Here is a 14,677-nt window from a genome sequence, read left to right on the forward strand (position 1 = left end):
TAGGTAGTAAGATTTTACGACATGAAAATCACTTCCAGATGTTGGTCATTTGACGATACGGTGTGGTCTATTCGGAACAAGTTCTCACGACCAAATTATTATGCTACCACACGAAAATTCACAATAAAGTTTTTAGTTTTCCTTACTTTCTAAATAACTTATTTTTTACAAATGATATTATGTGTTCCATAAATGATTAGCTTTACATGATCTGGAACATTAAATAGAATATATTTCAATTATAAATAAAACGTTTAATTTTAATCAAATACTTTAATAAAATAACTTTAATAAAATTAATACAAAGTAATATTATTCAAATTACGTATATGTAAAAAGCATCATCAAATGATCATTAATAATTTTGTATCGATAAATATATCGACGGTTGAAAAGTATTTTCTAAAATTTTTATCATTTTCGTTATTATCGACTATAGTCTCTTAAATATTTATTTATCAATGCATAAATAGACAAAATACAAGATAGATGAATAATTCAATGAAATGATCTTCAATAATGTTGTTTTTTGTCAAAATGCTTCAAAATTTCTTCCTACTTTCATTATTACCAACAGCTCAAACTTTTATTTATTTAAATATCAAATCTGTCGTCGAATCAAAATCGAATTTAATATCTATATTATTTACATACATAAAGATTAAGATATAGTGTATATATAAAAAAATATGATAATATATTCAACTGACATTTCGTAATTAACATTTACATCACTGATCGCGTTCTTACAACAAATATAGAGCAACTAGTGGAAGAAGGACAGAGATAGATTAAAAATTCGGAAATCAGCGCCATCTCTAGAGTGGCGTAAATGAAACTAAAATAGACAAGAAGAGTAAATAATAAGAAAAAGATAGAGATAATGTAAGAATTGATTATTAGCGCCATCTCTTAAATCTTTTTAGAAAGATTATTTTTTGAAAAGATATTTTTGGCACTCAAAAGGTACTAAAGACCAATTTTTACCTTATTTCTATTCTTATCCTCACTATTTAATCTCTTTATCTACATTGTTTTATTTAACACTTTAGAATATTGATTCAAAAATTTTTAATCTATTTCTGTCCTTTTTCCACTTTACAATAATAATTAATATAATAATAATTAAATTAATAAAGAAAATTTAAAAATATAAAATAATTTATTTTTTTTAAATTTCCTTTTAATTTTTATAGTTATTAGATATTTTATTATTATAGATATTTATACGTAGTTATTTATAATTAATATTTCTAATCTTTTTTCTATATTTTATTATTTTTTAATTTAATTTATTATTATAATTAATTGATTTTTTATCTATTTTCATATTTCTTTAATATTTAAATTAATCATTAATATTAATATTTTATTTTTTTTTATTTTAGGTTATGTCTCCATGTGTAGAACTTTCATTTGATGAGACCTGTTGGTATTATTTTTATAGATTACACATATTATAGATTTTTTCATTACTGAAAATTTTTCAAGAATTATTCTTTAAAAAATGAATATTCTTTAACAAATCAAGAATTACATAATCCAATTTAGATTCACATCAAATTCTTTTTGAGTATTTTGGTTATCTAAATTAGATTGCAGATAATTTTTTATTGACACTTAGTAGAATGCATGCATTTTAGAATTTTAGTTTAAATATAAGATAAATATTTATGGATTAAATATAATTTAATTAAATATTCTGCACATGCAATTTAATTAAATTCTGCACAAAATTATATTTCTTAATTTAAGATGAACTATAACATGTACTTTCAATTTTTTCATTTCTTCGCTTTTCGAGAATCAAATTGTTTTTTTTTATTCTTCTTTTGAATTCTTTCTTTTTGAATTTTCATTTTTATGTTTAAGTGGAATTTTATTAGAGAATTTCTTAGAATTAAGGTAATTTAAATTTTTTGAACGACATGGGATGACAGTAAAGAGTGATAGATAACATGGAAATTAATTTCTTAGATTTTATTTTCAGTTTATATATATATTTTCTTTTTATTTTCTTTTTTATATTATATTTCATTCATTTTTTAATATTTGTTTAATTTCTATTTTAATTTTATTTTAATTTTTATTTTGAATTCTTTAATAATATTTTGGAATTTTTTAATTTGGCTATTTTTTGTGTTAAATTTATGTTAAATTAATTTTAATAAGCAATTTTCATTATCATATTTCATATTTTTAATAAAGAAATTATCATAAAACTTTGATGTTATAGAAATCGTCAATTAAAATACATTGTATAATACTTTAATTTTCGCGCGGCTTAAGAAAATAAGGACCACGCGTTTCAACCAATTAGAAAGCTCCTAGGCGAATCTGTAGTGTATGATATCATTCTTCTCTTGAAAATCATCGAGGCAGGACGCATCAGTTCGATTTGTGTAACTTTGATTATACAGTAAGTAATTTTACTTTTATTTTATCATCAAATTTGTAGATTATTGTTTTACTTATTTATTCAGTAATTCATTAAACATTATAATTACGGAATTCATGTTTTTTAAGTTCTTTTATATTTTTCTCTTCAATCATCTATTTGACTATTGAGGTTACCAATCCTGCTTGTACTATAACCATTCTAGTCAAAATTTCAATTTAATTATTGTTTTTATTTTAATATAATTTTAATTTTAAATATCTTTTTTGATTTTTATTATAGATTATTGTTCGATTATGCCGAAATTACTTCGAAGGAATGCATACATCACAAAAATTTACTACACATAGCCGATAATTTTTCTGCAAACATGGTAAGATTTTATTTCTTTTCGCAAAAATAAATATATTTAGAATAGATTCTTTTTGTCTTTTTATTCATATTATTGTACAACGAATGTGTAGTAATTAGTTCATTAGAGCCAAAGAATCAATTCTTTCTATCAAATTATTAAAATATTAGTTTAATATATTAATAATATATTAAATACGTCTTCCTTTAAATGCGTCATCTGTTATGTTTATATATCTATCTCGCTTATTCGTCTATGTTATGTTTGAGAATGTAAACATTTCTTATATTACGAGTATTCCAAGAAATTGAGGATTTATATCCACGGCTCGATTTGTTGTCAAACTTCGAGCGTATCCCCTCCTTAATTCATATCTCGATTTATTGTCAAACTTTCGACTGTATCCCCTCCTTAATACACGACTCGATAATCGAAATTATGGAACGAGGTATCATTCTGCTATCGATATTAGTAGTGTTCAGACGTGCCATTTTTCTTTGAGGTGTGTGATTTATTTGTGCGTAATATTTGCTTATTTTTTGGTGTAATTCTTTATTGTGATAAAAATTCTTTACCATTTGTGTACTATTATACAATTAATATCTTTGTTATAATTGATTTATTTATTATTAAATTATTATTATTATTATTATTTTAAAGGCTAAATTATTGTCTTTTTCTTTATTCATCTATGTGAAGGTTAAAATTACCAAATAGCTCGTATTATAAGTTTTTAAGAAAGAATTTGAATGATTATTATTTTATTTTAACATAATTAATTTTATTGTATATTTTATACTTTTATTTTAAAATTTTGGTTTTCTTTTTTTCAGATTATTAACCGATTATTGGAATGATATACAAGGCGGGAAAAATTTCAATATGGACGTCATCATACAGAACTGGTAAAATTTAAAAATTTTACATTTCTATTCTTTTTCTTTTTATTGAATTATTAATGATACATATCATTATTAAGTAATATATAATTTAACTCGAAAATGTTATAGTTAAAAATAATAGAAAATAAAATTAATGAATTTCTTAATGCATATTAATACATATTAAGAAATTCATTAATCTATAATATTGCCTTTATACATAATTAATAGTTTTATATATTTTATATAATTATAGCTTTATTAGTAGTTATATAAATAACTTTAAAAAATAGTAATATTTTTGAACAAATGCTTAATAGGAACAAGAAGAAAAATATCAAAAAAATATTTTACTTCTTTTCCTGCTTTATCCCTTCCCATTAATCTAGTTTTAATTTCAGAAATTGTGATCACGTGCAATGTGATCTGTAGAGTCAGTGTTTGCTTCGTAGTATTTTTAATATTTTTAGAGCATAAGAGCTCTAATTAAATTTAATTATTTAATTATACGCGAAATTAGAGTCAGTGTTGGTTCGCCGATTGTCACATTTACGGACGCGTCAGTAGATTATTATTTTTTTTTTTTTTACAAATTTTCGTTTTCGGTACAGGGTAAAATCAGTGCTTTCAAGAACATACGGCGATCATCCATCACGCGAAGAGGTAATTATTTTTGCATATTTTCAATCATTTTATTTTATTTTTTCTATTATTAAAAGAAAAGAAATTGATATTTTAAAAACATTAATTTTTATTTTTTCTGAAATGAAATTATTAGATTCTTAATTCTTAAATTTTAAATTATTAAAGTTTATTAAATTCTTAATTTTTTTTATTTTTGAAATTTTAAATTTAATAGAATATCTATTATATTTATTATTATATAAAATTTTTAAATAATCAAAGCTATGTTTTGTAAAAAAGAAATTACATGTAATATTGTATATTTTGTTAAAGATGCTGCCATCATGTCATTCCCTGGATTTTTGAAAAAATTTTTGACCACGTGCAATGTGGTCTATAGAGTCAGTGTTTGTTTCGTAGTATTTTTAATATTTTTTAGAGCATAAGAGCTCTAATTAAATTTAATTATAATAATTATACGCGAAATTAGAATCAGTGTTTGTTCGCCGATTGTCACATTTACCGACGCGTCAGTAGATTATTATTTTTTTTTTTTTTTTACAAATTTTCGTTTTCGGTACAGGGTAAAATCAGTGCTTTCAAGAACATACGGCGATCATCCATCACGCGAAGAGGTAATTATTTTTGCATATTTTCAATCATTTTATTTTATTTTTTCTATTATTAGAAGAAAAGAAATTGATATTCTAAAAACATTAATTTTTATTTTTTCTGAAATGAAATTATTAGATTCTTAATTCTTAAATTTTAAATTATTAAAGTTTATTAAATTCTTAATTTTTTATTTTTGAAATTTTAAATTTAATAGAATATCTATTATATTTATTATTATTTTAAAATTTTTAAATAATCAAAGTTATGTTTTGTAAAAAAGAAATTACATGTAATATTGTATATTTTGTTAAAGATGCTGTCATCATGTCATTCCCTGGATTTTTGAAAAAATTTTTGACCGCGTGCAATGTGGTCTATAGAGTCAGTGTTTGTTTCGTAGTATTTTTAATATTTTTTAGAGCATAAGAGCTCTAATTAAATTTAATTAAAATAATTATACGCGAAATTAGAGTCAGTGTTTGTTCGCCGATTATCACATTTATCGACGCGTCAGTAGATTATTATTTTTTTTTTTTTTTTACAAATTTTCGTTTTCGGTACAGGATAAAATCAGTGCTTTCAAGAACATACGGCGATCATCCATCACGCGAAGAGGTAATTATCTTTTATTCTATTCAAATTCTTTTATCTGTAAAACAAAATCATTAAATTTTTAAATTTCAAGTTTTTTCTATTAGATTCTTAATTTTTATTATTATTAAAATCCATTAGAATTTCAATCTTTATTATTATTATATTATCTATTCTAATAGAGTTTTATTTTTTCTTATTTCAATTTTTTCAAAATATGGATTGTATTTTAAATTATGTTCTTTTGCTTTTTGTTATAGATATTTTACGACTTCCCACATTTATAGCAACATAGATGACAACGCAGATTCTTCGCATCAATGGTGAGTCGCATGCATTTCTGTTCCTCCGGTCACTCAATCATGTCGTAGGATGAAAGATCCGAATCGACACGAGTGACTGGTTGTATACGTAGATTTTTGCACGAGCACAGTGACCACGGGTATTTATTATACCCGTGAGTAGTAACATTTTTCTGTGTTTTATTTATTAGATCAGGATAGATTTTCTTGCACATCGCGTTTTTAACAAGATAATATTGATACTTTATATTGTATATGAATATTGTATACGAATAAAATTTTAAAATAATATTTGTAATTTAACAATAATAATAATATAATGATAAAATGATGATTATATTATAATAATATGATTGTTTATTATCATATGATAATAAACAATATTTAATTTTACCTGTTTCATTGTATGATTTTCTTTGTTATAAATATAAGTTTGAAATTAAATTATAAAGATATAATTTTGTATTCCTTTCGTACAAAAATGTAACAAATTATATGTGCAAGAAGATATTTCGTGACAGATAGATTTCTGAATCAAAACAACAAGTTTTAAATACTGTTATTACATTTTCGAAAATGTGTTTTGATGAAGAGATCATCTGAGGTTATTTTTTTATTAATATTTTATTTAAAATCAATTATCCTTTATTATTAATTATTACAAATAAATTTCTTATTAATTATTTGCACATATATAAATATATAATTTTTCCTTATTTAATATAAAAGTTAGTAATAATTCATTATATTCTTAAAAATTTATGAAAATTTGAAATAAAATGAATAAATATTAAAGAATATTAATTATAATTAGTCCGTTAGATTGAAAATTAATACTTTTTTTTAGCTCAGGATTTTCAGATTTAACCCTTTCCGTGTTCATTGCCAGGATCTCACTCACGTGCCCAGGTGCTACTTGGGTGAGAGAGAGGCAATGGGCATGATGACCTTAGTTCATAAGCTAATAAAAATTTCTTAGCGATTGACGATGCGTTAGTGTATCGTGCACGACGTATTTTCCATATTGTGTATGTATGATTAGGCTATGGAATTGCGTCGTTTCAAATTATTATTCCATTCGCGATTATCGATCAAATTACAATTTATAATAACAATTTTACATCCGCTATTAAATATTGCGGATTATAAATAATAAATAATTAAATTATAATAATACATATCGTATCATCCAATCTCATTTTATTAGTCATGCGTATTATTTTAATTATGACTGTACATAATTACGATTGAAATACGATGCGTGTTTTTAACGCAATTTTCGCAATGGTCGCTAGCCATCGTCAGTCGATTTCAGGAAAATGGTACGTAAAATTAGAGTATGAAAGTAGCGTGCCAAGCTCGGGTGTCGGAGGCGTCCCGGGACGTTTTCCCTAGTGTAGGCATTTTGCGCCCGAGCATTATGCGTGAGAATCGTGGAATGAGTGTGTTGGTGTGCCTGTTTTGCCATTTTTTTAAATATAGGGCTAGGTAGGATAGGTAGTATACTTCTGGTGTGTCTGTTAATTATAAGTAGGTAGGGCCGGGCAGGTTGTCACAGTCTCTGGTCGGGTAGGCGCGTTTTCGCGTGACAACCTGTTTCAGGAAATAAAATTTGAGAAATCGAGGGTAAAGCTGAGACGAATGGATTATGCCACTCGTTTCTGGTTCTGCTCGTCGATTTTTCGAATTCCGCGGTCGCGGTCGCGATTTGCTTTCGAAACGAACGTTGCGCTCGAGATTCTGCATATGCACGGAGAATGATCATTGCGATCGTTGGTCGTCTATGTGCACTCAGTTTCCGCGATTTAGTCATTTTTTTTCTTTTTTTTTCTTGATTTGCGATTAGTGAATCTCGAGCCTAGATATAAGTTTCAGCGGGCATTGCGCCCGAAGGAGGAAGACCGAAGAGGCCTCGACAAACTGTCACGAAGAGGGGCTGCACCGAATGGCTTCTCATCTTTTGGATCTGTTTCTTGGGTCCAAAGGATGGGAAGTCATTGTTACTACTTTGTCACTGTGCTCGTTTTAGTAATACGTAGTATATGTTGTATCGTCTGGCCAATTTGCATGCTGGCCCATCGTTCATCCAGTCATCATGGGCAAATCGCGATTTTTGCATTAGTGTTGCGATATAAAAATAATCGCGTTTGCTTTAGTGTTGCGATATGAAATAATGATCGCGTTTGCTTTAGTGTTGCGATATGAAATAATGATCGCGTTTGCTTTAGTGTTGCGATGTAAAATAATGATCGCGTTTGCTTTAGTGTTGCGATTTTAAAAGTATCGTGTTTAGCTTTTAATATTCTAATTATTATATTTAATCTTAAATTGTAAAGATTTGATCTTTCTTTTAATTTTCTAGTATTGTTATTTGTCATATATATATTTGATATAACTTTTCATTCATATAATAAATTTGCATTAAAGTCATTTTTATGAATTAGTGTTGCGTTAACGAATAATCGCGTTTTTTAAAAGTAGTGTTGCGTTAATAAATATTCGCGTTTTTTTAAAGTAGTGTTGCGTTAATAAATATTCGCGTTTTTTTAAAGTAGTGTTGCGTTAATAAATATTCGCGTTTTTTATAATAGTGTTGCGTTGAAAAAATGCCCAAAGTTTTCCACTGGAATTGTGGAAATATGTTCCTGTTTCTGGACCACCTAACCACCTAACGCAGTTAAAAGAAGAGCTGCACAATGGTGGTTATATAATAGCAACCTCTAATATGGTTGCAATTCCGCTATTAGTGTTGCGTATAAAATAAAATGAGTGCATAAATTAATAATTAGTAATTAATATTGCATGCTTCGAGTACGTTCTATTTTTTTTTGTTTTTTTTTTTTTCTTGAATAAATTGAATTGCAAATATAGTAAAGCACTCCTCGCGATTTCTTTTGAGAATTTAGTAAATTAGTGTTGCGAAACAAAAAACATATTCCATTCACGGTTTGTTCGGGTTTTCATTGAGTGGATGATTATTTTGATGGCTCTTCTAGCCATTTTTTTTTTCCTTTTCAGCACCCCTTATTATTACCCCAGAGCATTTGTTTCAAAAATATTATTAAATGATAGGTTTGTTTTTTTATTGAAAATTTTTTATGAATTACTTAATAATGATAATTTGATTTTTTTTTAAATAATAATATGTTCTTTGCAGGTATAAATTGTTGTTTTTTAATAATTAATTGAGATTTTTACAGATATTCTTTGAAGAAAGAATTAGAAGAAAGAAATATACATTGTTATAAAATAAAATTTTTTTCTTAAATTTTACTAAATCCTATTTTAAGTTTGTTTCAGGAACCAGTCAACTATCAAAAGAAAGTGTAAAAGTATGGAAAAAGTGGAAAAATATAAAATTCTTTGTCTTATTAGATTTAAATTGCAATATAGTTTGTTTTAGGAACCAGTCAATTAAGAAGAAAGAAACTCAAGAAGAAACTGTATAAAATTTTTCATCCTTTATTAGATTTAAATTGCAATATAGTTTGTTTCAGAAACTGTCAACTAAGAAGAAAGAAACTCAGAAGAAAATATATATATAAAGTATATATGTATATATGTAAAATTCTTCATCTTTTATTAGATTTAGATTGTAATATATATGTAATAAATGGAATAAATATAAATGGTAATTTTCTACGTGGAAAAAAAGATTTCTATTGGTATTCCTATTGGTAGGGTATTCAAAAAAATTATTTAATTTTTATTTAAGTAGGGGCCCCTAAAAATAAAAAGAATATCTTTTATTATATTATTTGGATATTTATCTTTCCATTAAATAGAAATAGAAAATTTAAAGAATAGATAAATTAAGTTAAATTTATATTTATATTTTCAATTAAATTTGATTAGATTAGAAGTTACTTCCAAAATAATATATGTAAGAGATATTCAATAATAATAATAGAAAATATTTTATAAAATATATTTAGTATTAAGTGCATGCATAATCAAGAATGTTAATTAAGTAGATAAAATAATATAATGTAGATAAGTTGGGTAATGGGTAAAATGGTATAATATTTTATGAAAAGCACTTAGCATGCTTTTTTTTGTGCTTTTTAATAAAATATTGATAGGAATTATATTGATAAAAATGTATTTCTTGATTTAAATTAAAAAATATTATTTTAGGTTTAGATTTTCGTGTCGGTTTTCCTTATAATTTCTTTTGTAGTTTGTTTTGCACAGCGATCAAGGGTTTGAACGTTTTGCAAACGTCTATCAAAAGAAAAATTTATTTAAAGATGAATATTTTTTTACGCAAAGGAGGGTGGATGGGACGTGGTTAGGGTGGGTCTCCTATCAGCAGCAACCTCCACGGGGTGAGACCTGGGCAATCATTATTATTTGATATATAATTTATAATTATATCATATATAACTAATATTATGATATAATTATAAATTTATATAACTAATAATATGAGCTAATTGGCTGCGATTAGATTTAGATTAGATTTTCATGTAGTTAAAATGTTATTTAAAGTTATTTAAATAATTGTAATATTTTCATTTTGATTTTTAAAATTATTAAATATAAATATAGATTTTATATAAATATAGTTTGTTTATGTTTCAAGTTTTTTGACTTAGAAATTTTAATTTAGAATTTTTAAATGAAATTTGTAAATAAAATAAAAAAATTATATTCTTTTGATTAATAATTTCAAAGATAAAAGTTCATTTATATATTCAAAAAATTAAAAAATATATATATAGATTCTGTGAATTTAAAATCAATTATTATATATTTCAATTAACTGTTGTATAAAAATTTATATAATCAATATAATCAATAAATCTGCATAATCATTTATATTTTAATGAGGATTCGAAAAATAAAAAAAATGAAAAATAAAGTTTTAATCATAATTTTGCTTATATAATCATATTAAATCTATTAAGATTTAAAATGCATGATTTTTGGACATGAATTTTGGAATGAAATTTAGAGAATGTACATAAAAATCAGTCATATTATTGCGATAGTGTTGCCATCTATTGTAGAATTTTTCAATATATATTGGACATATATTGTACAATATATTGAATGTTACTCTATTTTATAGTTAGTTCATGATAAAACTATTATAAATTATATTGTGGTATTATTTTATCATTGTTTTGATATGCCTCTATCATTTAGAGTGGAGAATTTAAGAATTAATTTTATTTCCAATTGAAGTTAGGAAAATATATTTCAATGTTTAATTGTATGATATGATATTTATTTATATTAATATAAAAAAGTGATAAAGTGTCAATAATGAAAATTTATATATTTTTACGATAAAAATTAATAAAATATGATAATAAAAAGTTATCTTAATTATAAGATTTATAAATTTTCAATATAATTTTTGTATCATATTGTGCATATTTTTATTTGGTAAAATAGGTTATATTAAAATATTAAATATGACTGAAAAGCAAAAAGTGTTAATTTGTGGAGATGTTGAGGGACATTTTAAATTTTTATTTAATAAAATCGATGCTATTAATAAAAAAAGTGGACCTTTTGATTTTTTATTATGTGTTGGAAATTTTTTTGGTAAAAACAACACAGAACTTGACGATTATAAAATTGGTATAAAAAATATACCAGTTCCAACATATATTATTGGTGCTAATAGACAAGCTGATTTAAATAATTATCCAGAGATAGATGGTTGTGAAATATGTCAAAATCTTACTTACCTTGGAAAACGTGGATTATATACTGCTAGTTCTGGACTTAAAATAGCATATATTGGTGGTATAGAAAGTAATTCTTCAGAAACAAAATCTATTTGTTTTGATGAAAATGATGTTATGTCGATTAAGCAGGCTTGCTTAAAAGGTCAACCTAGTTTTCGTGGAATTGACGTATTGATGAGCTCTCCTTGGCCAGCTGATGTTACAAATTTAGATCCTAATAAACCAAACTTTAAATATCAAGGATCAAAATTAATTGCATGGTTAGCTGCTCAAGTAAAACCAAGATATCATGTATCAGCATTAGAAGGAATTCATTATGAAAGACCTCCATATAGGTAAATAACAATTTTTAATATTTAAAATAAAACTTAAAAAAAAAATTAGTATTTAAAATAAAATTTTTAGCTATTTATTTATTATATTTATTATTATTTTAATTTTTAGGAATCAAAGTTTACAAGAAGGAAATATTGAAATTGCAACAAGATTTATAGCACTTGCACCTGTAGTAAATAATCAAAAGAAGAAATGGTTATATGCATTGAATCTAACTCCTGTTGATAGAACTCGTTTATCTGATTTAATTATGAAAACTACAGATGAAACAGATACTCCATATCCTAAATCAATGTTATCAAATAATCCATCCTTACAAAAATTGGAACAATTAAAACAGACACAATTTTTTTATGATATGGAATCTAAAGAAACAAGTAAAAGATCAAAGTCTTCTGAAGGTTCAAATAAAAGATCAAAACCAGAATTTGATCAAGCAAAATGTTGGTTTTGTTTGTCAAGTCCTGAAGTTTCTAAGCATTTAGTAATATCAGTTGGTACAGAAGTTTATGTTGCACTTGCTAGAGGTGGATTAGTTGAAAATCATTTCTTAATTTTACCAATAACGCATCACCAGAGCCTTTCTATTTTACCAAAAGAAGTGAAAGAAGAAATTGAATTATACAAAACTGCAATATCCAAGTATTATGCTACTATGGATAAAGTACCAGTATTTTTTGAACGTAATTTTAAAACATCTCATTGTCAATTACAAGTTGTACCGGTTCATAAAAATCAAATACCAGCTCTGAAAGAAACATTTATGGTATATATTTTTAATGATTGTTTAGATAATTTGAACATATATTATTTATATTAATTTATTAATATTATTTATTAATAATTTATTAATATATTTATTAATAATTATTTTAATAATATTTTTGTTTTAGGAAATGGCAGAATGTAATAATTTTAAAATATTAGAATTGGCTCCACATACTGATTTGCAACAAATTGCAAAACCAGGTGTTCTATACTTTTATGTAGAATTACCAGGTAAAGAAAAATTATATTATAGAATAAAAAAAGATTTTCCACTTCAATTTGGTAGAGAAGTGCTAGCTTCAGACAGAATATTAGATCTTGATGACCGAGCTGATTGGAAAGATTGTCAAATGGATGAAGAGGAAGAAATTGAATTAGCAAAACGAATCAGAAGAGAATTCCAACCATTTGATTTAGATACTTAAAAATATATAAAAATTCAACAAATTGAATGCTTTTAAATATTATAATATTTTTAGGAATACATGTATATATGAAATTTTTTGTAAAATATATAGATATTAATTTATTATTTTATAAAAATAATAAATAAAGATAGATATTGTTCTTAATTAATAATTTTATTATTTTCTCCTTAGAATTTTAGTAGTTTGGAATGTATTTATATTTTTTTTTATTTTGGCACTGCAGCTGGATCTAATCCACTTAATTTCATTTGTAAAGCTATATCAAGTATATAATCGTAACATTCACTCCTAAAGAAAAAATATATTTAATAGATAAAAATAAAAAATATTCAACAATTAAAATCAAGTTAAAATTAAATTACGTACATAGTTTTTGCTTGTTGCCATGTATCACCCCAAACATAAATTCCATGTCTTCTTACTAATACAGCACAAGTTTGTGGATAAGCAAGAATAATTCTTTCCAATTCATGTACTAAATCTTCTTCAAATGGAGTATTTTCTATTATTGGTATGATTAATTCTTCATCATAACGATATGATCTTTTCTTCTCTTGATTTCTTATACCTGTATTATGTATTTATATATTTTCATAAATAAATAAAGAATTATGCATTTTGTACCTTTTATCATTTCTAAATGGGTAACACGAAATTCTTCTCCAGGCCAATGTAATGTTACCATTACAGCAAATTTTGAATGAGAATGAATTACAGCTCCAGCATTTCTCCATTTATATATACACATAAATAACGGAGTGCATTGTGATTTTTTTAATTTTTTCTCAGATGGTGGCAATTCTATATCATTTCCACTAATATCTTGTACAAATAATTCATCTGGACAAATACGTTCTTTTTGAACCCCAGATGGAGCAATATAAATTTTTTCTCTGTAAGTATTATAAAATATTAATCTATTAGATATTTTTTAAATTTTATAAAATATGATAATATTCTCACTTATGTTTAATAGATATTCCTCCACCAGTACCAGTTATCCATCCTAGATTGTAAAATTGTTTACACAACTCAGGAATTAAAATTCGTGGATGTTCCTAAAAATAAAAAAAATATTAAAATTATATATAATTAAATTATGTAATATAATATAATTATATAATATAATATATATTATATGTATATTATATGTATATATAATATATATTATATAATAATTATTTTATATTTATATTTATATTTAATAATTATTATATAATATTATTTTTATCATAAAGTTTTTTAAATAATACATTGTCAAAATTAATATATTGCGAAGACATGATAGTTAATAATTGAAGAACTTTGAATTAATTTTACTATGTTTCTTGCACGATTATTGTTATCAATTCAGTGGTCACGATTATAACACGGAATGTGCACGTGCATTAATATATAATTTGCAAAATGCATAAATTTTTAATAAATAAGTATTGTTGATAGAAGAAAATATTGATATAAAATTTATTTTTCTTGAAACAGCAGTATTTTCTTAAAAACAATATATATAAATTTTATTCACAGATATGTTGTACAGAAATTATACGTAGTTTCAATATTGATATAGTCAAGTAAAAGTACAGTACATATATATGTAAAATGTACATGGAATTCGTGATATAAAAATTTGATACGGAAATAATTGATTTTTTTTTAACTTTAGTTGTTTGTGTATTAATT

The 14,677-nt window shown here is 24.3% G+C and overlaps 2 protein-coding genes across 2 annotated transcripts; one reads left to right on the plus strand and one right to left on the minus strand.

Annotated features, from left to right (window-relative positions):
• The first annotated feature begins 10,845 nt into the window (after window positions 1-10,845).
• On the plus strand, window positions 10,846-13,140 carry LOC412734 (CWF19-like protein 1). The gene is made up of 3 exons (XM_396187.6): window positions 10,846-11,800; window positions 11,910-12,567; window positions 12,695-13,140. Exons 1-3 carry the CDS (start codon window positions 11,187-11,189, stop codon window positions 12,992-12,994), a joined length of 1,572 nt encoding a protein of 523 aa, XP_396187.2. The 5' UTR covers window positions 10,846-11,186; the 3' UTR covers window positions 12,995-13,140.
• Window positions 13,130-14,400, minus strand: LOC552014 (probable methylthioribulose-1-phosphate dehydratase). The gene is made up of 5 exons (XM_624394.5): window positions 14,251-14,400; window positions 13,961-14,055; window positions 13,622-13,890; window positions 13,364-13,565; window positions 13,130-13,285 (listed from the first exon to the last, which is right to left on the minus strand). Exons 1-5 carry the CDS (start codon window positions 14,278-14,280, stop codon window positions 13,204-13,206), a joined length of 678 nt encoding a protein of 225 aa, XP_624397.1. The 5' UTR covers window positions 14,281-14,400; the 3' UTR covers window positions 13,130-13,203.
• Between the last annotated feature and the right edge of the window lie 277 nt (window positions 14,401-14,677).

The sequence above is a fragment of the Apis mellifera genome, linkage group LG1, assembly GCF_003254395.2.
Source record: "Apis mellifera strain DH4 linkage group LG1, Amel_HAv3.1, whole genome shotgun sequence".
NCBI classification, from domain to species: domain Eukaryota; kingdom Metazoa; phylum Arthropoda; class Insecta; order Hymenoptera; family Apidae; genus Apis; species Apis mellifera.